Here is a 26,591-nt window from a genome sequence, read left to right as displayed (position 1 = left end):
TTCATTCTCAGTCAAAGATTTGTATCACTCACAAATTACACTGAAAGCTGTTTATTTAAGGGAACTGTGTGAGGGCAAACGCGTTGAAAACAAAAAATAAAATACGGGAAAGAAAAGAAGTAATAATGTAATTTGCCATTGGATAGAAACTCTTTAGATGCTTGACAACAATAGTAAATAAAACAAATATTGACATAATAATATATAAGAAGCATCAACAAGTGAATAAGACAATACGGTATCGAAAATTGCATTTGAAAAATAACAGACACAACACAGTAACTTAAGGTGGTGGAATTTTGGAGCATAAATATAAATAGTCGTGCAACGACCACGCAACCAAAAAATTTCACCTGCATTAACAATTAAAATTATGAATAAAATATTTAATAGAATAATAAATTTGTGCTACCCTGTGTAGTTAATGTGTTGAAATAGGTAGCAGTTAGAACAGAACAAATTACTAATGACAAAAATAAATAACTAAACCATTGCGCTATTCCCGTTCATCGTAGTAGTTCCCAGCTGATATAATCTTCACATGGAACCTCAACTTATTCTCCTTAATAAAAACACCCATGAGGTCAGATAAAAAGAGCACGCATCTATTTCGCATGGCAAAACATGTTTCCTTTTCCAAAATTGGTGTGCATCCTGCTCGGGAAAGGATCCCTATATCCCTGCCGGCCTTATCGATCATTTCTATTTCAAAATTATACTTTTTGGCATCTAAATCTGATCCGACGATAACTGTTGACCACATTAACGTTTCTTTTTCATGTTTGAAGATCAACTAGAATAATATAATAAAAAACTAGATGCATTCAAAAAAACAATGTTATCAGATATCACATTTAAAAGACGCAAACAATGTAATTTAAAAACGAAGTTGAAATAAGCGACTTCTTTAAATTGGAAGGCTTACAAAATCAACATAAATCTTCACGTGAGGGATTTAAAATTGCTTGCTTAGAGTTGTAAATAGAAAACATACATATTTGCATTTTTATTAAGTGATGTCATAACTGGTTTAAAGAGCTTCAGCTAGAGAATAGGAGTAATGACCATGTACCTAGTGATGAGCTAATGATTGATTGCGGTCTTTAATCAACCCGAAAGAGAAAACGTTTGCGAATTATTTTAAAATTTTATAAGAACTGCTTGGGAAAGTGTGTGTATAATCAGTGGCGGCTGGTGCATAAACCAACATACATAAGAACATGAAAAAAACATATTTAATAATATAGAAAAAATGATCTACAACGCTGCTGTAAGATCTATTATATCATTACTTAGGCTGCTGAGACCAAAAAGAAGACTCTGAAGACTATACTGGGCCTAACTCTGTCGAACAGAATAAGTAGGAAATATATCAGAGAAGAGTGTGAAATCGAAGATATCGTCAGTACTGGTACGAACATGTGGGTAGAGCCAAAGTGGAAGGACTAATTAAAACAGCCCAGGATGGAAGGCCAGCAGCCAAGAGACCGAGAGGCAGACCCCGAAGAATAGAATAAACTAGAAGTTCTCTTTCACTAAGACGTGAGGCGTGTGTAGAAGAACAGGCACATGCCAATAATAAAGGAAAAGACGAAAGAATGATACAAAAATTAATTATAATATTAAATACTTGGCATAGACTCGAGCCACAATTCGCTTGCCCTAGTGGAGATTCCGCTGTATTTAATCCAGCAACAACCACGTTATTGAGTAGTAAATTAGTATCGCTTTTTTGTTGGAGGCGTATATTTAAGTGGCTTTCTAGATTACCCGCGCGGCGATATGACTTGATAACAATAATAATAGGTATGTGGGAGTGGTCTTGAATTTTTTTAGCGTGTAGAGATTTTCAAATATTCATGCGAAGAAAAGACAGAATGAAAAGGATAAGAACTATTATTACCATATAAGTAGTTTATTGAAAGATACGGTGCAAGTAGGAGGAAATGCAAATTTTTGACAGACAGATTTAGATCATTTCGATCACAAATCATTAGTAATCGCCACAAACAGCAAATTTCATCATCAGATTTCTGCTTTGTACAAAATATCGGTTTTATTTCAAAGAGCATCACGTTTCTTTAGGAGGATGGCGTAAAATTCCGTGGGAGTAAACTCACCTAGAACGATTACGAACTGAACTGTTTGCTATTAATTCAAGAAATAATCGTAGCAAACAAATCGAGGACATACATTGAGGGAGACTATAAAAATATTAGAAATTGTGCTAACAACTTCCATTACGACATCAGAGACCGAAATATTTTTCTCAACCAGAAAATCCTGAAAACGTTTCTAAGAAATTCAATGACCAAGGATTATTTAACATATTAAAAAAATGATCTCCGAATTGAATATTCTTGAACAAAATTGGCGATCCAAAAATACAAATATAAACTTAATTAAAAAAAAATAGTTAAGGTTTGTTGCAAAATGCCTTAACATTTTTAACAGGAGCCGCCACTGTAAGTAAAAAAAATATCGGCACATTGATTTGAAATTGGACAAACTCCTATGTTCTGTTATAGAAAGCGAATAGAGTCGGGCAATTATTTATAATTAAAATAAAAAAATGCATATAATATTAATAGCTTTATGGCTCGCTAAGGTTTCCAACGTTTTCTTATGACTGATATATCGACTGATGCTATTACAATTTACTGTATATACTTTCCTGACTGTGTTTCAATTCCAAATCATTTTACAAAAAAAAATTACATTTTACATAAAAATGTATGCCAAGGCTTAAAGCAGCAACAACGCTACACATAAAAACTGATGATGGTGGAAAAATACACCGAAACGTATTTTAATTGATAAATAGAGACAATAAATGACTGAAACCCAGGAATTAATTTTGATTTGGAATTACAATTTACTGGTCACATTTAACTGTTGATAAACAAAAGGGAAAGCGAAGAAAAACAATTCTAGTCGACGAATATATGATTGGGACACGGCAGAAACTATTCAAAAGTGTTTATGAATAATTCATACGGTTTTTTGTACCATTGAGGTAGAAGATAGTTGGAAGAAAATCGTAATAACACTACAAAAATTATAATTGTTTAGAGAAATGAGAGAATGTTACACAGTGATAAATAAAAAAATAAACACTAATTCTATTGATGTGATGATAAAACAAAATTTTGCAATAGGGTAACTAAAATTTTACTTGAACACATTAGATAATTTCATTCAATAATTTCACTAACCCAAGTTATTTTTGGGCAATTTTCATCGATGGTTAATTTTATTCACTGTACGTTACGAAATCTGATAATTTACAGTGCAGTGTGTACATCTGTAAATATCTTGTAAAATATGCTTTTAAAGCAAAGATCAGAAAATCGCACTTTTTGAGCCGATAAAACGATTTTGCGGTTATTTTCACTTGTGAGTAATTTTCAAAGAGAAATTAATCTTGAGAATAATTATAACAATAAAGAAGAGTAAGGACAATACATACAGGGTGGTTTTTTAAAAATCTTGAAACGCTTAAATATTTCGGAAACGAGTGATCCGAGGAAAAAATGTTTCAAATAAGAAGTTAATATCTGGGAGGGGGAAGTTTATTCGTGTCAGAAAAGCAACGCCTACATCGACCTTGTACGCTAGGCAGGGGTCAACTTGAAAATTTCAAATGGTAACCACAACATTTTATTGGAGATTCGATTAGTACGTCAATAACTGGAAATAATTTATCTAAAACATTTTCTTCGATTTTGACAGGTGGCGCTGTAATCCATCGATTATCATTTTTTTTTGCTTCAGATCTGGTGAACTTATTTTATTGAAACTTATTGAAAATAGATGTTTTGTTGATTTGAAGGTACATATTTGATCATTATTTTAATAGATGCTATTGGTCACACTAAAATTTTCAGCGTTTCAATTAAATAATAGAGAGTTTAGCAGATCTAAAGCAAAAAAAAAGATAATTGATGAATTGCAGCGCCACCTGTCAAAATAGAAGAACATGTTTTGGATAGATTATTCTCAGTTTTTGACGTACTGTTCGAATCTCCAATAAAATGTTTTGGTTACCATTTGAAATTCTCAAGTTGGCCCCTGCCTAGCCTACAATGAATAAACTTTCCCCTCTCAGATATTAACTTCTTATTTGAAAAGTTTTTTCTCGTATAACTCGTTTCCGAAATATTTAAGCGTTTCAAGGTAAAAAAAACCACCCTGTATATTATGTGAAATAGTATTATATAAATGATATGTAATACATAAAACCGCAATGTGTAAAAGCGCAATCGAAATGCATCGCGATGGGTTGATCGGCTCCGAAATGATGCTCGTTTTACTTTACTTCGTCCTATGGTTTTGCCGTATCCTTTTCTTATATCCGTCAAAACAGAACGATCACACGACAAATAATCAACTTACTTTGAACACCATGCCATCATGAATAATCAGGAAATGTTTCTTGAATGGTAAAGGGTTTTGTTGAAGATCTATTTCGACAATTTTACCGGTTAGCATGTTATTGGAATGGTTAAATGTAATGTGCCTATCGGTTTCATATAATCGGCATTTTACTTCACATTTTTGTTCCTCCCTTAGGGGACATTCGAAATACGCAAATCTGCAACTAGATTCGTGCTCTTGAATGTAAATAGATTTCAGAACCATCATGCAGCCTTCATCACGGTATGTACAGGGGTACGTTAGAGTATCAATCAGCCCTACGAAGGCGGTATTTTTACTCGGCTCCAGGTCCATTTGGCATAAATTACATTTTGACTGTTCACCACATTTCAAGCACAGAATATGATTATTTGGACATTCTTGTATCGGATTTATCAAATATCCGTAGCAAGATTGACATTTGACCCCGTCAAGTTTCGCCCAATCTATAAGTTCATTTTTCATTTCTTCTGTAACATCGTTCGGATAATCAAATTGTTTATCTTCCACGATGCCTTCGTAAATTTGAAAGTGAGCTATAAACTCTTTGGCATTGGGAAGGTCTTCCTCTAGTTCAGCACTCGAAATGCATTTCAACTCTAGCAACTGAGAGTCAGTGTGACGAGCAGAATATACCCGAAAGTCATCGGGATTATCTGTTTCAATTGTAACAGAATATTTGTAAAACGGTGCGGAATATCTGGTAGGTACATGTTCCACAGAACAGTTATATATTTGGTTGATGTTATTCATTTGCGAGCGAAGCAAAAAAATCTCAGTTTCAAACGGCATTAGGTATATATCGGAAAAATTCTTTGTAAAATCCAATTCATATTTTCTGTCTGATAATATAGCCAGAGGATGACTGTTTTGGTAATGACGCTTTAAGTCTAGGGACCGACCGTTCCATTCACAGTGTAACAATTCACTTGCGGGACAGTTTATTACACGATGGGGGCATCTGCGCTCATGCCTTGTCATCACGGAAGGTTTAAACAACTCCTTGCAACCACCATCTTTATATCGGCATGGGAATTGTAACATTTTTATAATTTGCTCATATGGTTTGTCTCGCAGGTACTCTGTCGGATTTGGTAATGGGCAGCGTCCACACACTGCTACACCTCCGTCCATGCGTACGTATATGGGAAAAGCTGTGAGGCGTAATGAACATATGGGACATGTTAGTTTATCCATAAAAATGATAAAACTATCCACTATCTCTTCTAGTGACGTCTCAGCAGAATCTGTGAAACAATACTTCGATTACATTTAGGAATGTTTTCCGGGCTTTGAAGCCGTGGTCTATCGGAATTTCTTCCTGACGTTTCGTCCATACTAAGAACAACGAACAAATTAATTAAGGATATGACATCTCCATCCGAGGACTTGGCAAAACTCAAAAAATTAGAAGCACTCCCACCAAGGCTCTACGAACTGCCCAAGATCCATAAACCGGATGTACCACTGAGACCCATTGTGAGCGCCATTGGAAGTCCGACCTACAATATTGCAAAATATCTAGCTAAAATATTACAGCCAAAAATTGGAAAAACGGACAGCTTTATAAAGGACTCATCCCATTTTGTTCAGAGGTTGCACTCGTTGTCGTTATCGCCCGGGGAAATCCTTGTGAGTTTTGATGTGGTTTCATTGTTCACAATGGTACCAATCAGGGAGGCAATGGAACTTGTTGCGAGAGCATTTCCACCAGACATCGCCAAACTCTTCGAACACTGTCTAACCACAACCTACTTTCAGTGGAACAGCGAATTCTTCGAGCAGACGGATGGAGTAGCAATGAGCAGCCCTCTTAGTCCAGTGATAGCCAACAATTTTATGGAAAAATTTGAAAAGAACGCTCAGGACACAGCCGTGAGGAAACCTAAGTGTTCGTTCCGCTATGTTGATGACATTTTTGTTGCTTGAGGCCATGGTTTGACTGAACTGGAAGACTTCCTGAGGCACCTCAACTCAATAAACCCTAAAATTCAATTGACTATGGAAGTGGAGAAGGATGGGCGACTGCCTTTTTTGGATATCTTGGTGACCAGAAAAGCCAACGGAAAGCTGGCCCACACAGTGTACAGGAAACCGACACATACCGACCGGTACCTGCACAGTGGTTCAAACCATCACCCCAGTCAGAAGAGAGCAGTCATTAAAACTCACCGAAAGAGCCAGAAGAATCTGCGAACCAGCCGAGTTAGAGGGAGAATTAAAACACCTGGAAAGGGCCTTTGGATGGAATGGATACAGTAAGAAAGATTTCAATAGAGCAGTTCGACCAAAAAACAGTGAAGATCGCTCGGAGGCAACAGACGCATGATGAGCATAAGAGTTGGGCTTGCCTCCCGTACATACATGGAGTCACGGACAGGATCGGCAAGATACTGGAGAAACACCAAGTAAAAACCATTTTCAAACCAACTCGAACCATCCAACAGTCTTTGAGATCGGCCAAGGACAAACGGGATCCTTTATCAGCATCAGGAGTCTACAGAGTTCCGTGCAGCTGTGGAAGAGCATACATCGGGACAAACGAAAAAATCAGCAGTAGCGGAGCACGCACTGCTAGACGGCCACCAAATACGCTTCGACGAAGTTGACATTCTGCACCAATCTGAAACAAACTACCCGAGACTCGCCAGAGAGGCCATCGAAATATTTAAAGACCAAAACAATTTTAACAGAAAAGAAGATATTACGGCACTCAATCCAGATTGGAAGCGCGTTTTGCGCCAAACAGCATGTGCGCCGAAGCGTTGGAACCCCCACCCATCCCCCACGCATGAGCACACACGGCTGGGCTGCATAAATACGACGGGGAATCCAGCAGTTGAATCAGTCTTAGTCGGAAAGCACGGGAGATCACTTCGCCCACTGCCTCATCGCATTTGAAAATGTCCACCGCAGTTGTGGACGAAACGTCAGGAAGAAATTCTGATAAACCACGGCTTCAAAGCCCGGAAAACATTCCTAAATGTAATTTAACCGGCCGTGAAAGCCTTCATAGTCTGATAATACTTCGATTGATATCGTTAAAATACAAGGAAAAACCCGCTTAGGCCACTTTTTGGGCTGAAAGTATATTTCAATCAAATCGATTTCAAATATAAGGATAGACACAAAATAACATGACGTAAACAATACAGTGAACAATGCAATCAACAAAACTTAAATACTCCCAACATTCCAGCAAGGGAGTGAAAGTTTGTTTTTAATATTGCAAGCAGAATGTGATGGTTTTATATGGAAGATAAAAACAAAAAACACCCGAGTTAAAATTACGTTGTCGTTAAACGCTAAACGTTATTCTAATCATGCGCAGTGTTGAAAAAATAAGGTGTTCAGGCAAATAACGTTAAGTGCGTTTTTTAATTTTTGATACCGTGTTTGTCGCACTCTTAATAAAATAAACCTCACTTTATTGTTTTCCTATCCCGTTTTGTTTGGAAAAGATTCAAAGTTAGTTTAAGTTTGTATTGTTATTAAATAAAAAGTGGTTAAGAAGGGAAGAAAACATTGAAGCTGTCTTTCTGCGCCGGAATGACCAGGCAGATGTAGATCACGATTTAATAAGAGGCTTAATTTTACACGACATCTTGGACCCACCTGTTGTTGCAAACCGAAAAGCTATTTTTAATTTAGAAAATCTAGAGCCCAGAGATTGCCTTATCAATTTTAGGTTTCAGAAGAAACATATTCTAAACATATTAAATAAAAATTCAAAATCAAATAAAATCACATAAAATCCGTAATTACCCAATAATGGCGTAAATTTATCAATGAAAAAGTCTTATATAGATTTACAATACATTTCTTATTGTATTATAGCCGCTTATTTTATTAATAATATTAGAAATAAGCGAAATATGTCAACACCGTCGTTCTGCTTTTTAACGTGAGGCTTATTAACGTTACCGGTACTCGGAAGTAAATAAAGGAACACGTTATCCTCTAATAACGTAAACGGTTATTTCTTTACTATAGCGCATGCTCAGAATAACGGATAACGTAAAGCGTGTTGCAATTAAGGGGCCCAAAAACTCCCTAATAACTAACTAGGAATCCAGTACTTTAAGTTTTTGAACTGAATGTAAACGTGTGAAAACTTATTACTCTAAATGTCGGCAATATTGGCAGCAAGAAGTTCCCGCTATATGTAGCGCCAAAATTGCAACGCTCATCATTTTCGTAATCTAAAAAAACATATCAAGACAGTTTTAGAGTGATAGCAAAAAATTATTAAAATTAAAACTTTTAACACCCTGTATCTTCGAAAATATCAAGTTTCAATGCTCATCATTTGACGTGTGGTATATTCACTTTCCGGTTTTCCGATTCTTAATGAATAACCCAGTTTATATTTTTTAAATCTTTTTTTGAAGTGAAAACTTCTTATTGCGCGGTCTAAACCCATCGGAATGCGTAAAGACCATTTGCACGCTCAAGCCATCTTGTTCCTCTGGTGCAATATATTGTACAACCAGTGGACAAGTGTCCTGCAGACGCCAAATCTAACGCTTGTATCAATACCAATGCCCAAAATATTACCTCCTTTTTGCTAAAATTTTAGTCTGTATTTAGACACAGATGCTCAAGATTCAGTTATATTAAATTTGTGTGAAACGCGCCTCTCATATTCTATGCAAAACGATGGCTAATATGAAACAACAAATTTGTGATTTTATTGATTCCTGCAAGTCGTTTCTGATTTTGATTTTCCTGACTGCGGGTAATTGTTCTTTTCCTTCCTGGGTTTCAGTCCCGTAATTTTTTTTTTATCGTTTATTTCATAACGTTTTGCCGAGACAACAGCCCATCATCAGATTTAAAATTCATACAAACTGATAATTGGGAAACATTAAATTCTTTTAGGTCTTTGCTAATTTTTTTTCCGCCTAAAATTTGAGGTTTCAAGACAGCAAAGACCTAAAAGAATCTAATGTTTCCCAATTATGAGTTTGTTTGAATTTTAAATCTGATGATGACGCTGTTGTCTCTCCGAAACGTTATGAAAGAAACGACATACATTTTTTTATTTCAAACGTTTTTTTCTTCTGTGGAAAGTCAAAAATAAAAATTATAGCGACCGCATACCATTTCCTTTTAGTTTTCAAGTTCATGTTTTTTTTTATAACACTCACTGCAGCCGTTGCATAAATTAATTCTTCGCCCAAACGTTCCATCTTGTTGACAACAATACAATTTTGGGTGTTCCTCAATTCACATCTGAGTAAAATGAACTGAACGTGTAAACGTCAGATTTTCGTTCAGTTCATTTGCTCAGATCTGGCTTGTGCAACCCAGTTTGTACAGATGGCTTGGTAAATGGGCTTTTAGGTGTCGGTCGTCCTTTTGATGCGTTTTCGTGCGAACTGCGCTCGTCAGATATCGGACGAATAATCTTTATTTCTAGTGGAAAAGTGTATGAACTCAGTCGATCTTTCCGCAAGTATATATGTACCTGTTCACATGTAACTTTTGCTACATAGATAAACAATGTTATTATATTCTTATCTTTCCTGGGTCTCAGTCAAAGTGTGACGTAAAAAAATTGAAAATAGTTTATTTCCCTCAAGAACTGATGAATGTTTTAACGCTTTATAAATTATAGTTTTTATACAACATGTTTTAATTGTGAATTGGTGTTTGTAGTTTCTGATTTGTGGTGTTGTCTCGCCGAAATTCATCTCACCTTGACTGAGACCCAGGAAAGATAAGAATATAATAACAAGTACACGCAGTCAGTTAGCTTTATTCGCGGTAGCGATTCAGGGTCGGTTCAGAACAGAGAACGAACTGATTAAGGGCGCAGGCTCGGTTCAGAACCTGTTCAGAATCGATCCTTGATTCTTTCGTTCTGCGAACTCGTTTAAAATCACCTTTTATTAGTATCAACAGGATTTTAGTTACTTTGTGCTTAACGGTACACTATACAAACGCAAGGTCTTACATCTGCTGTATTTGACCTGGTTTTTTGTACCTGCACCCTTTGCCTGCATCCCGTTTCTTAATTCACGTTTATGGCTTTGTTTCCATTCACCTTGAGGCCAAAAATTGCTATTATTTAGTAGTAGTAGGTAATTCCAAGTTTATTTTTACATTGGCGTTCTGATGCAAATTAGATAATCAAATGCGATATAAACATAAAAAAAACTTAATACAGTTGAGTCCGGATATAACCAACTTGAAAAATGAACTAAAACTGGTTCGTTATATCCGAAGTTCGCTATAAGCGAATAATAATACAAAAACACGTGGTGTATTTTATTTCGTTATTTTTACATAGAGTAGTAGAAGTTAGTAGGTATGACTAAAAAGAACACAAAAAGATAAACAAAATTCAATTTGAAATCTACTTCATAAAGGCTGCAATTTTTGTTTGTACATTTCTTTGCAAAAATAGATGTTATTTATGTAGTTTTCAAAATCACAAAAGGACTCCCAGATATGATTAGGAACTTGGCGTGATTGTAGAAAATTCCGAGTTTCTGACACTTTTTTGTCATTTCAGAAATGGTTGGAACAGCATTAGTGTCTACAGAAGAATACGTGTCACCTAAATCGTCATCTTTCTCATTATCGCTTAAAGCTGTAGATGAGGTTACGGAGTCTATAATTTGATCATTGGTCAACGTTTCTCTTGTAAGAATGCCATTATCAATGCTCACATATTAGAAGAAATTGAAATCACTCAATTTGGTTTTAACTTGTTCTTCCACAACATTGGGACATCTTTGTCTGTGTCATATTCGTAGTCAGAGTCTTTATACTTTTCTAACCATTCGTTAAGTGGAAGTTCATCGTCTGGTTCATAATCATTTTCTTTTCTTACAAATCATCCATGCTTAAAGCAATTTACAATGGTTTTTCGGCTAACTTTTTGCCAAGCTCTATGAATGAAATTGACTGCATCTAAGAGATTTATAGAAAATGTTTCATTTTTATCGATTGCCTCTAACGTTTTCATAAGAAGAATTTTTCACCGGCAGACTCTCCAACAATTTTTCCGCTACTGATATTATGCCTCTTCTTGAAACGCTCTTCCCAACTTTTAGAACAAGCAAACTCTTTGCTTTTGATTTTACTCCCCATTTCACTAGCATTTTCTTGCAAAACACTGCCACTTCTGGGAACGTTTTCTTGTCTTTTTTTGAGTAAACCACTTAATAAGTCCCTTGTCAACCTTTTCATGTGCAGATAATTTTAACTTCCTGCATCTAACATTTGTTTTGTCATACGCTGATAAAATGTTTTCTTTGTTTTTCCATATTCTTGCAACAGTAGACTTTCCAAGTGCTAATTCCTTACAAATGTCACTCTGATTTACTCCACTTCTTATTTTGTTAATAATCTCGTACTTTTCATTTAGTGAAAAAGCTTTGTGTTTTTGTTTTTCCATTCTAAAACGATTTACATACATAACGCGGCAAAAAACAACAAGTCACTGCCTGTCTCTCGCTATCACTAATATAAACTACTCCGCAGGATTGGTGTTGTTGAGCGTGAAAGTGCGTTATAAACGGAAAGTGAATATACAACTAACCTAAAAAGTGATCGTTATATCCGGAAGTTCGTTATAAACGGGATCGTTATAACCAGTAAAAAAATACGTTGGTCTTTATGGATGACGTTTCAATTAAAGGAAAAAAGTTTGTTTTAACCGAAAGTTCACTATAACCGGGTTCATTATAAGCGGACTTTACTGTAGTTCTAAAACTTAATAGTGATTTAGAAATTACTATAGGTACAATAAAAAAAATCTTGATTTTTCTCTGGCAAAGTCACTTATTAAATCATGATTTTTAATCGATCGAAGTAAATCACATTCAATGCTTGACCTTAAGCTTAACCAATGGAGCGATAGATGAAAATAGAAATATATACGGAATATGTAAATTTTTTCGATATATCCATGAATAATATCTGTTGAAATATATACATGTATATGTTTCAACTTATAGTTATTTCTATCGAATTTATGTACCTAAACATTATAGTCAAAGTTGAAGTAAATTCCAGAAGTAAATAGTTTGAATAGTACTACTACAAAATGTTGACAAAAAGTCAAATGGTTGTGGGTATCACCAAATTACCTTAATAGTATACAACAGTAAAATCCTCTTTGCTCTAGATTTTCGACTTCGACATTATATCGTAATTTTCCTAATTAAACTAGAGAAAAGAAAAGGTCTTGGCAACGGTTTAGATTAATTAATGTGTAATGTAAAAACTCTCAAGTTTTATTTCAGATACGATATTTGATGCTCTTTCAAAATTTCTAACAAAATAAATCAATTATATAATTTAAATGATTGCTGTGGTGCAATTAAAACGATACACTTGATGCACCAGCGGAGGGTGATTCTACATGAAATATCATTGTCTTCAGTTCATCTTGAAACTTTAAAATATTTTTTAGTTTGATAACCGATTACTTTCAAATTTAGAATTCGTCCCTGCTCATTATTAGTCATCAATTTTCTCGAAAATAAATCATTTTTTAAAGGTGAAACATGTTTTAATAAAAAATTGTCATGCTATCATCCTTATGTCTCCGTTTACTCTGAGGTTTAGGAAAACTACAATAGTTACCTTTACTGTTTACAACTTGAATTTTAGAAGAATTATCATATTTTCTGCACATTATGACTTAAGGATATTTTATCTTAGGAAGTGATTTATCTTAGGAAGAATCCTAGCAACAACCAGGAATTTGCAGGGACATATAAAAAAACGTTATTTTAATAGTTTGAGTTTAAATGAAACAAACGTGAATATTTCAGGAACGGTATTTTTTTGAGTACGTACAAGGCATTTGATTGTTAAAATGTTCAGATAACTCATAGTTGCAAAGATGTAATCGGCATTTCAATTTTTTATATTTCTTTGGGAACGTCTAAGTCTGAACTAAAGCTGAATGACCCATGTAATTTATTTATTGATTATTTATCTGTTATTGTTATATGCGAATTTTTATTGTATTTTAATATTTTTATACGCATTTTATAATTCGCCATGAATTTTTTTCCGTTTAATAAATTTAGAATTTGAATTTCATTTGAAACAGCAAAGTTTTCAGCGATTTTTCATGTAAGAGTGGGGTAGGATTACATATATAACAGTTTAACTATGGGAATTGGTTTTTGTTCCTTAACAAACACTTCGTATTAATGCAGTCAGAAAACCAGAGGACAAAAAAAAACATACAAAACAACACGACGGAGAGAATAAAACGAAATCAAAGGCAAAAGTAAAACCTTTAAAGATCTAAATCCAATGAGTCGCCTTGTTCGTTCAACTATTGACCAAAAGGAAAATCACTGTATTTAATTGCGGGTTGGTTAAATTAATTCATAGGTTACCCTTTTTATATTCAACATTAAAATGATAAGAAAATTGGTTATTTTAAAGTATGTGAACGAACAAAATTCGATTCCCATGTTACTTCGAATAAGCACAACCTACAGATTACGTTCCCGAATTAGCTTACAATAGTAATTGAAGTTTCGCCAAGAAATGAATAGCTTACCCATTTTAACTTGTATACACCAATTGGAAATAATTTACTACTGTCGATTTAATATCAGTGGAGTCGTTTCAGGTTTTCTTATATTCTTTCGGTGAAATTGTTCGGATTTTTGTATTTTGGGTAGATATATATCTGATTTTTTTAACACAAAATCTCTGAACAGTTAAATTCTTAAACTAAAATTGTATAGCTGATATTCAACCACAAATAAATCAATCAATATACTTGCATTAGGTATTGTACAAATTGAATTAATTACAAGCACTATTAAGTAACGAATTATAATTCAGTTTGCATATGATTCATATGTCCATGTTTTTATGGCTCTGAGACCGGTCGAGATAGGGAAATGAAATTTGGTGGGTTTTAAGAGGTATTCATTGCACATTTATCGCCATGTAATTAAGAGTTTCATGTTCAATTATGCGCGGATATGGGTAACAATCTCAATTTTTTAAAGCAAAAATGGTACGCTATTGAGATATTTCAAATTATAAATTTAAATTTGTGACAATAAATTGCTCGAATTTCTCGTTTCTCAAATGCATTAGGATCAAGAACTAGCCAATACAATAATAGTAATCCAAAACAATAATAGAAAATCACACTAATAAAATTTTTAATAGACGCAAATCTATAACAAATGTCCAAAATAACCTCCCGCAGGCGTGATACAACTGTCAACTCTTCGCCTCATTGATGTTCGTATTCGCGCAAATATTCCTGGTGTATTTCTGATTGTCACTGGTATTTTAATGACTTTCATTTTGTATCAACTAAAATGAAATATTTTTCAGCCGAACTACTCTAGAGCAAATCAATGAAAGTATCTTCTGAAAATTTTTTTTACAGATAAAACGATTTCTGAATGCTATTTTGGATCTTGCTTTTTTTGGCTTTTGAGTTATTGAACTCAAATGTGGAAAAGTGGCTTAGAAACACGTTTGCTCGGCGAAATAATCTAATTTCGTTTCCAGACCCATTTGCAGAAATCATGTGCAGTTCCATGTGTTCCATTATGTAGGAGACGTTTTTCTTTTTAATAAATATTTAGCGTACATTTGCTCCTAGCTCCCTGATATCATGATCAAATTTCGTGTGACGAAAGCCGCCCAAAATATTCATAAAGTTTAGAAATTAACTACGAAAAAATCAATAGCTCCATCGATACCGAATACACCAGTCAATTGATGAATATGGGATGAAAAGTTAAGCAGGAAATCTGTGTGCCAAATTTATTTGAAATCAGCAAAGCAATGAGAGAGAAATATAAAAAATCCATAAAGCTTTAGTTGCTTGACGGAAAACTAAGGTCAGTTGAAGCTAAAAGATTTATAAATTAGACGACATTCTTGGCAGCTTTTTTCAAGCTGGCGCACCATCCTCCATTTTCTACCCATTAACCCTCAAGAAGTTTACTACACTCTCACAAACTATCGCACTTGCCATAAGGGCCAAGATGATTCTATATTTTCCGTCTATAAATGCGATTATCGACCCATTTCGTCCACTGTCGGTAGCAAACTGAACATCCATACACTTTTTCGAGAAAAAAGACACCGAACTATAGAATAAACATGATTATTTAATAATTTAATTGTTCGCCCTTTTGATGACTCATGTTTTACTTGGCAGTTCGATTTTATTTTGTTTATTGTTGAAATTTTTGTAGAAACTGCCTGTTCGCACGGCAATATTTCCAAAGGCAAATTTCACGTTTCAACTTAACGAAAGTCAACAAAAACTAAACAAAAAACGCTCCAAGATCTTTCACTAATTTAATTTTACATTGAGACCCATTTATATTTGTTTGAATTTCACTCAGCTGACTGACTAAAATTAATAACCGAATTAATTTTGTTTTTCAAAAAATATTGACTAAACAAAAAATCAGCGAACAATGCACTTAAAAATTAAACTGTTGCTCTATTTTCGAGCAATGATAAAAACCAATGAATTTTCAACTAATAAAAATTGTCCTTTAAAAGTCCTGATTTCAAGAAGAATTCCGCCACAAGCGCAATTTGATCAGTTGTAACTCACAAACTCACCGAGTGGCATCAACTCAAAAGCGCAACTCAACACGGTGTTACCCAGGCTTTGATGGGCCGTTTCTAACTGGACACTTCAGTTTCTTTAGGGTGGATTCCCTATGAATATCTAAGAGCCATTAATGATCTCAATTTCATGTTAAGAAATACTTTTGATTTCATTTTATGCCCTGAATAGTAAGTCAACCTCTGAAATACCTTTTGAAACAATCAATCCCTGGCGTTATTCCAACAAGCCAATTACATCACTACTTAGGAGCTGATAAAGCAGATTATCAGTAATATAATACCTAGACTCTTCTTTTAAGACTATTTAGAATGTTGATATTTAGGATTCTAGTTACTATCAATCACAACAGTTATTTGATATAATACGAAACACATTGAACAATTTTTATAGTAATTAATTTATGTTACAATTAGACCCTTTGATTTTGATTTATATATATATATATACTAGCTGACCCGGCAAAAGTTGTATTGCCATATAAATTATTCCTAGGGTTTTTTTTTCATCTCGAGTGGGCGGTTTGCCCACTTGAGATTTTTTTAAATTTTATTTTAAATTTATTGAATTACTAATATAGCTATTAAAAGATAGGGGTTTATGGCAGCACCATCACTTAGGGGTATAAAAAATAGATAACAACCTATTCTCAGAGCTACTGAATATACATACAAAATTTCATCAAAACTGTGACACGAGAATTTTATATATATAGATAATCTTTATTTCCTACAGAAAAAGGCTATCGACCCAATCGGTCTTTCTGCCGAATTTTGATTTATTTTCCTTGATTTTATACTTTTTAGGAACATAAAACGAAACGTGCTATACACATATTGATTTGAAGCGCACAAATTCTGATAAGAACAAATAAAACGACAATAATGCAATGAAATAGTAATTAATTTTTGATTTAATAGAAACTCTGAATAATTGACAATAACAATAAAACTAGTAAAAACACGCAAATAAACGAGCAAGCATGAAGACTTTTACAAATAATATACTCGCTCAATACAATACTTTGAAATAATAGATAAAATGTTTGCAACAACAATACAATAATAATAATAATATGCTATATAATAATTTTCAGTAGTGGTAAACAAGAAACATAATAAAAAAATTAAGTAGAGGAACTGACAATTCTTAATTTATAGCAGAGATTCCCATTTTTAATAAAACATTCTAATTGTTTAGGTAACAAGCTTATATATCTCTCTTTAATTTCGAAACATGATTTTCTTTCATCAGCTGGTGAACATAATGCTCGGGCAACAATACGCATATTCCTGCCGGAATTATCACAAATATCTACTTCAAGCCTAAACTTTTCAGCCTCTTTCGCTGATGCGACGATCATTGCTGCCCACATGAACGATCCTTTGAAATATCGGAAGATCACCTGCAATATTGTATAGCCAAGTTATAACTTTTGTGAAATTTATGATATAATTGTATAATAAATATATTTATAAAAAAAACTGCATGCATGGAATTATTGACGCAAAAACATTATTGATAATTATTCAATTTGGCAGACAGTAAATAAGTCAAATAAACCAAATAAATGCCGACAAAGCACTCATAATTTTTAATCATCATCACTTAATATATAGGGTGACACTTTCAAAATTTGCAATTTCAGGAACAAAAATTGGCGGAAAAAAATTTCTTTAATAACTGGGGTGAATCAAGTTTATACTCCAGCTAAGCTTTTCGCACTAATCCTTTAAATGACTACTTTTAATGTATTTTTTTAAGTTGTTCCAAAATACTTTACGACTGCATTACGTTACGTTCCACTTAATGAAGTAGTTACCAATTTATTAAAGAAAAGAGATTGTTGTTTTCAAGATAAACAAACCTTTTTAAATCGAAGTTTACATGGTGATTTTAGCAAATTTTAGCAAACTCTTCTTAGGATTCAAAAACGTTTTATTTTATTTGATTGTTGCACTGATGTTGACACTGCCGGCCCTAAGCCCGGGCAAAAGCGGAGGGTTTTTGGGTTAGGCCAGCTACCTACCCGAAGTAAAAAAAAACATATAGCTCATAGAACTGAAGACAATGCCTCGGATACAGGACGGATCAGCACGAAGGCGACCCAGGCTATGACAAGGAAAAAACGAAAATGGAAATCTAAACGCAACATCACCAGAGTCGCTTGCTGGAATATAACATCGTTGAATGGAAGAGATCAATAAATCATTACGGAAATGGAAAAGTACAACATAGACATCTGCAGGATCTCGGAAACAAAACGCAAAGGCCAAGGAACATGTAAACTTGGACCTGAAACACATACTAATCTACAGCGGAAAGGCCAAGCACGAAAGAGAGCAATCGGGGGTTGGCATTCTGCTGAATGAGAAATATGCACAAAGTATCGAAGATATAGAATATGTCAATGACAGATTACTGAGAACCTCATTGAAAATTAACCGAACCACAATACATCTTATAAGCATGTACCCCCGGATATATCCAAACCTGTTGCAGACTCAGAAGAATTCTACCGAGAACTACAGACCTCAATAGACAAAATCAGTAAGTCCCATGAAAGCGTGATACTTGGAGATCACAATGCTCGAATCGGTAATACGATACTAGCAGGCGTAAAACAAAAATACAACGAGCCCATTATCAATGAGAACGGAGAGCTTTTAACCGATCTGCGCAAGAAAAGAGATGATGATCAATAACACACATTTCCCACATAAAGATCCGCACAAGCATACGTTCAATAACTCTAGAGGCCAAAGATCAATGATCATTTCATCATCACCAACAGAACAATAACACCACCGCAAGTACTCGATGTAAGTGCTCTAACTTCAGTCAACTTTAGGAACAGATCACAATCTTATCCTATATAAGTTACTAATGGAGCAGCCACGCAGAATCAGGAAACCGCCGGTATATATAGAAAAATATAACATGGAATCAGTGGAATCAGACAGCACTTGGAAACTGTACGAAAACAAATTAACGCAAAAAATGAGTAAGATTGACTTCACAAATCAAAATGTTGAAACTTGCTGGAATGAAATAAAGAACTGCATACTCCATGCGACCGAAGAATCCATTGGCACTAAGCCATGGTTCTGTCAAGACGTGAACGACCTCGCAGAAGTAAAGCGGAAAAGCTTTCTAACATACAGGAGCCCCCTAACCCAGGAAAAACACAACGAATATATACAAATCAGGTCAACAGAGTCAACTCAAGTCGATCAAAAGAGAACATTGGGCCAAATTTACCAGCGACATGGATCATGACCTATATGGTGCCCAAAGAAAAGTGTGTAAAAACAAATAAAGGAAAAAGCAATAGAGTACAGCACACCTGCATTTATTTGCTTCGTCGACCTTACTAAGGCTTTCGACAGAGTTCGCCTGGGAGACGTCATAAAAATCCTAAAGGAAAAAGAAACCCCTGCTAACATAGTAACAACGATATGCAAACTTAACACTGGTAACAGAACGCAAATCAAGAATGGAGATAATATAACACTTAGTATACCCACCCCCGGAGGAATAAGAGGGAGATAGCCTTTTCTCCAATTCCAACCTCCTGACGCACAAAATCCCAGAGAAAGTGGGGATGGCTATTTAAGTTCTATAGAGATAGCTTTTTAAGTTCCACCAGATCAGCCAGCAACTCAATATGGACATCCATTATCCATAGGTATCCATTTATCCATAAGTAAAACGAAAACCATGACGATCGCTAGGAAATCTATGAGATGCAAGCTGGTAATAGATAATAAACCCATAGAGCAAGTCATGCAGTTTAGATACCTGGGCATAGATATGTCCAGCGCTCATAACCCGGCAAAAGACTTAAGACGGAGAAACCCAGTTAACAAATCAGCTATAATATGAGGTTGTCTAAAGGAAACTGTATGGGCTAATCCTTATATGCGAAAGGTTAGTAAGATAAAAATAGATAAGATATGTGTCAGGCCCCTAATGACATATGACACAGAAGCGAGAGAGGATATCAACAATACCAAGAGGATACTACGGAATGAATAGATCAACTAGATCTTCAACAAGTAAGAGAAAAAGATATATTTAGAGCCGATTTAATTGCTTTTAGGTCAATTATTTTTACGCGTGGAATAACAAATAGAAATATTACTTACTTGAAAAACTCTTCCAGAATATATAATTAAAAATGTTGAGGCAATTTTGCTGCGGGCATCTTCAATAGCAATCTTTACTATATCTGTTGACATTATGTTCGTGCTATGGTGGGTCTTGATATGGTAAACTGTTTTAGGCGCAGATGATCTTGTTTTGCACTGTAAGCTCTCACGCAAGGGACACTCGAAAGGCTTGTATATGCATGAATCTTCGTGAATTCGAATGTATGAATTCACTAGAATTACTCTGCAGCCCTCGTCGGTATATCTACAGGGATACATTAAAGACTGAGCACATTGTACGAGCTGCACATTTTCATTAGTACTGATTGGACTCTTACATATATGACATGTTGCCTCTACATTGCAAGTAGTACACATTTTGTGTCCAGATAAACACTGCTTAAAGGGAGGTATCATATATAAGAAACACTTCTCGCATCTGAGGTTTTCTAGCTGGTCCAGTTTAATAGGTATCTCTTTTCCGTAGTTCATATTGGGTAGTTCGCATACACGTAAGCTGTCCATGTTATCCTGCAGTAGTTCAATTACAGCCATTAGTTTCTTGGCGCCGGGAAATGTTTTGATTATTTCCTCACGATTGATCTGTGTCACTGCAGAGCCATCGCCGGAAGTGTGTTTGATAGGATGTTCGCAAACGGCAGTAGAAATATTTGTCTCAACTTTGATGAAATACTTAAAATAGTATGAATGCTTTGTTTGAGGTATGTGTTCTATAATGCAGGTAAATGTTTCACAATCTGGTACCATATGCATTCTAGCTATAAATACCTCATCTTGAAACACTATCATATATTGCAAATCAAGTTTTTTCGTAAAATCCAATGTATATCTGCTATCAATTAAGAAACAGTTTTTATGACTGCTTTCATAATGCTCTCGCAGTTCTACAGGAGAACCCTTCCATGCGCAGTTACGTGCAGCTTTTGTGGGACATTCGATCTGTCGAAATATGCATCTGTGCTCGTGCTTTGCTAACTGATCGGGAAGCATCAACACTTTGCAACCACTTTCATGGTTCCTGCATGGGAAGCGTAAAAATCTTGCAATTCCTTCATATGCGGTGTCGTGAACGTATTCTGCGATATTTATTACTGGACAACGTCCACATATGGGCTTAACCCCTTCATTGCTTATGTGTATCGGAAATACTGAGAGATAACCTTTGCATTTACAACATACCAGTTTGCGAAGTAATTCTGCTGGCATAGGAGGTTTATCTGAAATGAAGAGAAACCTTGATCAATAAATAAAACCGGTACGTAATAAGGGTAGCGACTGAAAATATTTCAACACGGTTTAGGCAAGTTTTAATAAAAAAGGTACAAACCCAAATTATGTTTTTACCAGTGAATTCACCCTTAATTTTTTACAGATAAGAAAAGGTAGGTATATTCCGGTACAACGTTTAAAAGCTATTTAACAGTACAATAGCATTCTATTTTTTAATAATTAATAAAACAGGATTTTTCCTATACAGGGTGTTCGGAGAATGAGTTAGGAATTTGTTATGGGTGTACTGCCTGGTATTTTGCAACTCCAAATGTCGCAGAAAAGAATATGCCATTTTAAACATTAGAAAATACTATACAAAAATGTGCTCTTCACACGACTCGAAAATGGGGATGGTCGGTATTTAAAATAACCGCTGAAATAACAGTGTTCCAGACGTGTAACCTGTAAGTTATACTTTGCCAATTTAACCGGTTCTTTTGGGAACCGTCTCATAAACCCGGCGAAGAAAAAGTAGTTTGCACCAGCACATCATCGATGCGACACCGTCGAGCCATTTATCCAGTTCCAGCAGTTTCAGTAACCATTTATCAACGTAAGATATTTTCAGTTACGCGAGGCGTTGATGATTGTGTTTATCACCTTTCGTTGAATTAAGAATTACTGTTCAGTTCTCCAGGAACCATAATCGGTCAGATCAGGAAAATATTGTTTAGTTTCAGTGATGATATAATTCAGCATTTTTATTCTATTAGTGTTAAGCGCGGAACTCACGTACAACGCCGTCGCACCGATTGTGTCGGTCCAACGAAATCAGATGAAATTTGAGCTGTGCTTCGGCGATCCAACCAACTTTGTCGGATCGGTCTGCAGACAAACCAGTCAGTCTGCTGCAGTTTAGCAAATTTCGGTTGGATTGAGAATTTAATTTCAGGAGTTATGTCAGCCAAGGGCGAAGGACTAGGATTGGCAGTCCGGTCATCAACCTTCAGAGGGCCCTTCGAACTCCAAATATGCAAAAATATATTTTAAATGATGAAAAAAGGCGTGAGTCACGGGACGCCCCACAAAAGTGATAACTTCCAATGATATTTTTAGAAACCATTAAATATTGAACTTGTTTAACGCAATAATAATGTTATAATTTCAACATTCATATTAGTCTGAAATTTTTCAAATGGATCATGAAAAGGTAAAAAGTAATTGGAATTGTACGAGAATTTCTTTTGAATGTAAAATGTAATTTTCTTACATAGTTCCACCATTGTGTTCGATTGCAAAAGAATCACATTTATCTGTTACAATTTACATTTTCTCCCATTATTCAATTAATGTTTTTCATCCTGTGTAAAATAAGTAATAACTTCCGCCGCGCACGCTTCTGACAGCTTGACAGTTTGTTACTGACTGCCAGATCATTATTTTGACAACATCTTCAAAGCCGATTTTCTTACAAAACTTTATACCTTCCCTGGCAATTTTTCACCGAGGATCAAGAAAAATAAAACAGAGTAAACACCCACAAGTACTTGTCAATTTTAACAAAGTATATATTATATTTGTACGCCCAGTACTTGTCCCACGATCGTGTTAAAATCGGTAGAAACCCTTAAGTACTTTTCAATTTAAACAAAATATATATTGAGTATATTTCTATTTCCAGTAATTATCCCACGATTATGTTAATATCAGTAAACCCTCCTTAGTACTTTGCTTACAAAAAAATTGTGTACCCCATATTCATTTCATATTCATCGATCGATAGTACTGCTAATGTGGATTATTTAATGAATGACTTAATAATACGAGTAAATAAATCAAATGCTATTACAAAACTGTCGTGGCCCATCAATCAGAGCAAGTTCAGTTAAAAGATATATAAGAGGAGGATTATTGAATTTTATGATATTTTGACAAACTTGTTTCATGACAAAAAACCCAGGCATATTAGTACAACTGTTCCATGCGAGAGATTAAGATCAGAGATAGAACAAAAACTCGACTTAGTAAAAAGCATAGGTACACAAAAAATCATTCTTAAATGTTAATTTATTTTTAAATGAAAATTAGCTTTTAAAAACTTTTAAAAATTAAATTAAAAACATGTTCGCATGCAGACCAGCATTTTATTTAAACCATTCGATTTTATTATCAGTTTTTTTCCTTTCAGTAGTTACTTAAGACCCATGAGTTAACTGACCGCCTATCCCCATAAACTGATGAGCCAGCAGATCATATGTCCGTTTGGAGACAATAACTACCAAGGCGATGTGCGGAGGCCAGTCAGTCAGAAGTAGGCAGTCAACGAGTAATTTTATGAACTTTTGTAATCTAACGAAATAAAATTGTTTTTTAAAAAGGACTCTCGCCGGTCTCATTAGTTAATTGATGCTTTGTTTTTATTTTAGAATATGTTATTTTTAGCTTACCACTACTAACAATTATTTTTTTAATTAAACTAAATCATTCTACCTCATCATCAGCGAATTTTTATTGGAAAATTTAAAAAGTAGCATGTTAGTTTGGGAACCGCACTTTGAAACCTAATACCAAAGTGAAGCTGCATCGTTGAACCTGTTCCAGAAAAATAACCGTTTACCACACGTCTACTCGAAACATCTCTTCCTTTAGGAGCAAGTCGACATAAAAGTATTACTTTAATCCAGTGGCTTTGTACTTAATTGAAATCGCAGCAAATCAAGTCGTCTGGTTTTAAAATGTGCCAAATTTGACAATTTATAGTAATTATTGCATTACTGTTCAATTTAGATTAAATTTTTGTGCACTAATACCACTAAAATAAAATGGATCGAGAATATTCAAATGTTACATTTAAATGCAGCGCAAAAATGTAGTCTAAATTGGATAGTAATACAATAATTACTATAAATTGCCAATATTGACACATTTTAGAACCAGGCGACTTGATTTGCTGCGATTGCAATTAAATCCAAGGACACTGGATTGAGAGACAAAAGAGACAATTAATCGAAGAAGTTTCTCGAGTCGCGTGAAAAGCACATTTTTTGTCTAGTATGTTTTAATCTTTAAAATTGCATATTACTTTTTGCGATACTTGGCGTGGCAAAAAATATGTGCGAAAAATGAAATTTGGATTTCAGGAAAACTTCCATCTAGTGGTAAAGTGAAGAAACATTTTTTTACGAGAAAGTGAAATATTACAAAGATCAAACTTTGTACCAATTTTCAACTTGACCCGCGTTCAAATGTTCAAAATAGGTAAAAAATAATGAGCTGATGATATAATATACGATAGTGAAACGTGGACAACAACGAAAAGCGAGAAAAGTAGATTACAAGCACAATAAATTAACTTTCCAAAAGGGTAAAAGGTTGCACAAAACTGGACATACTAAGAAACAGAGATATATGAATGGAATGAAATATCTTTAATATGAACGAGAGAATAAATGAAAATAAAGGTAAGTGGGCAGAAAGACCGATTGGGTCGATAGCCTTTTTCTGTAGGAAATAATTATTTATATATATATAAAGGTAAGTTGAAAGAACACTTAGAGCGGATTTACGAGAAGAGGATACCAGCCAAAGTCAGATTTTATCAAAATCAAAAGATGAGTACCGTAACAGGCAAAATGCCTAAAACCTGAAGCCAAGAAGAAAATATATTTTTAGTTAATAAAATAATTTGCAGAAACTTTATACAAAGTGACAATTTTCAATCTTGCAAGGCACATTTTTCCATATAGAAATTATGTACAATGGAAACTGTACCAGACTTTTAAGATATAACTAGACTTTTATAGTGCTTGACATTGCTTAGCTGGCGTCCAGACTTAATTTTTGACTCGAAACCTTACAAAAAAACAACTTTTTAGGTCGTTGAAATCACCTTTTAAATCGTGGTGCTGAGTTTTGAATGTCCTGGTAAGTTAGATTTTATTTAAATATTTTATATTGACTCCGTTTCTTCTGACTTTGAAAAAAATATTTTTTAATTCTTTATTTGTTCATAATTCAGATATCAAAATAAGAAAAGTACTGAAAAGAAAAGTTAATGATCTAAATGGAATCAGTCTGCAGGCAAGAATAACTGATAAAACTACGGGAACTTATGCTACTTTCACTAAAGCAGAAAAAAAATGAATGAGGAAATTTTGAAGCTGTGGAACTTATTTTCAGTATGTATAACTCTAGATAATCGTTTGATTATTATGACTCATTTAAACATTTGAGTTTTGAGAATTAATGACTAGCTTACCCGACTGAAAATCTCGTAGAGGCCACATGATAAATTATTTTCAATTGACGATTTACTACCAATGGATTTCGTTCTCGTACATCGATGGAACTGTTCCGGAATTTTGAACCTTTTTTACATGATCAATTTTTTTTGAACATTTAATGCTGCGTTGCCACAGTGAAATATACGAACATTCAATTTATCATATCTGCGTATTAAGTACTGTATAAATTTAGGAAGCAATATTCTGGGCTATTTCTATAACTACCCCAACCTTTATTTGGAGCTTTGAAATATTTTAAACGTTTAAAGTTGCAAAATTGGTGCATTTTGATAGCAATTTTCAACCAAAAATTGCATATTTCTGCATCCAAATCCTTGCCACCAAAGGCAAATACCTTTGAAGAAGTACAGCAGAAAGTTGCCAATAATTTGCTGTTGTAATATTAAAACATAAAGTAAAGAAACTTTCACCTTTAGAAGACATTTGAACAGTTGTTTTTATAATGTACAATTTCGGGAAAATTTGTACTGCGATTAATCTAAGAGATTTTAAAACGCATAGTAACCGTGTGCATTATTAAAATCTTAATTGTATGTTTTTCCACAATGCTGTATAGCATATATACAATAGATAGGGGAGAAGCTTGTACCTTGGACTAGATTTTTTCAAGATCAAATTTTTAACACATTTTCACGTTTTTAGGAATATTTTCAAGATTTTTCGAAGATTGGGTAAGACGTATTGGCTTACTTATAGCTTATGCATGGTAAAACATTATATTAGAAAGCTATTAGAAAAACACAATGGAAACATTTTTCGTGCTTTTTATTTGGTCAATTCCATTTTGTCCAAGATACAAACCCCTAGTGTGTCACTATCCACTTAGTAGTTTTTGAGATCTAAATCCAAAATACATATTATTTTTGTTATTCGAACAATTCAGCTAGGTCG

The 26,591-nt window shown here is 34.4% G+C and overlaps 2 protein-coding genes across 4 annotated transcripts; both read right to left on the bottom strand.

Annotated features, from left to right (window-relative positions):
- Positions 1-111: 111 nt before the first annotated feature.
- LOC109546339 lies at positions 112-14,058 on the bottom strand. Its single transcript, XM_019917254.2, has 3 exons — positions 13,955-14,058; positions 4,396-5,663; positions 112-793 (listed from the first exon to the last, which is right to left on the bottom strand). The coding sequence occupies exons 1-3, from the start codon at positions 13,956-13,958 to the stop codon at positions 497-499; spliced, it is 1,569 nt and encodes a 522-aa protein (XP_019772813.2). The 5' UTR covers positions 13,959-14,058; the 3' UTR covers positions 112-496.
- A 2,839-nt stretch (positions 14,059-16,897) lies between these two features.
- Positions 16,898-25,769, bottom strand: LOC109546340. Of its 3 annotated transcripts, XR_007282499.1 has the most exons (4): positions 25,655-25,769; positions 20,502-21,401; positions 20,161-20,428; positions 16,898-17,417 (listed from the first exon to the last, which is right to left on the bottom strand). XR_007282499.1 is itself a non-coding variant. In XM_019917256.2 (3 exons), the coding sequence occupies exons 1-3, from the start codon at positions 25,680-25,682 to the stop codon at positions 17,139-17,141; spliced, it is 1,548 nt and encodes a 515-aa protein (XP_019772815.1). In that variant the 5' UTR covers positions 25,683-25,769; the 3' UTR covers positions 16,898-17,138. The 3 variants fall into 3 exon arrangements, 2 of the variants coding, with proteins under 2 accessions (XP_019772815.1, XP_048526598.1); XM_019917256.2 differs by having other exon boundaries at positions 20,161-21,401; XM_048670641.1 differs by lacking the exon at positions 20,161-20,428 and having other exon boundaries at positions 21,364-21,401; positions 25,655-25,754.
- Between the last annotated feature and the right edge of the window lie 822 nt (positions 25,770-26,591).

The sequence above is a fragment of the Dendroctonus ponderosae genome, unplaced genomic scaffold (genome assembly GCF_020466585.1).
Source record: "Dendroctonus ponderosae isolate FM_Combo_2020 unplaced genomic scaffold, Dpon_F_20191213v2 Dpon_F_20191213_1, whole genome shotgun sequence".
Classification (NCBI taxonomy): Eukaryota; Metazoa; Arthropoda; class Insecta; order Coleoptera; family Curculionidae; genus Dendroctonus; species Dendroctonus ponderosae.
This window is presented reverse-complemented; position numbering and strand designations above follow the sequence as displayed.

Coding starts and splice junctions, on each gene's coding strand:
- LOC109546339 (XM_019917254.2), bottom strand. Junction 794..4,395: donor ATGATGGCATGGTGTTCAAA/GTAAGTTGATTA, acceptor ATATTATTCTAG/TTGATCTTCAAACATGAAAA.
- LOC109546340 (XM_019917256.2), bottom strand. CDS start 25,682: ATGTGGCCTCTACGAGATTTTCAGTCGG. Junction 21,402..25,654: donor TCTACGAGATTTTCAGTCGG/GTAAGCTAGTCA, acceptor TCTTCATTTCAG/ATAAACCTCCTATGCCAGCA. Junction 17,418..20,160: donor ATTCTGGAAGAGTTTTTCAA/GTAAGTAATATT, acceptor ACAATATTGCAG/GTGATCTTCCGATATTTCAA.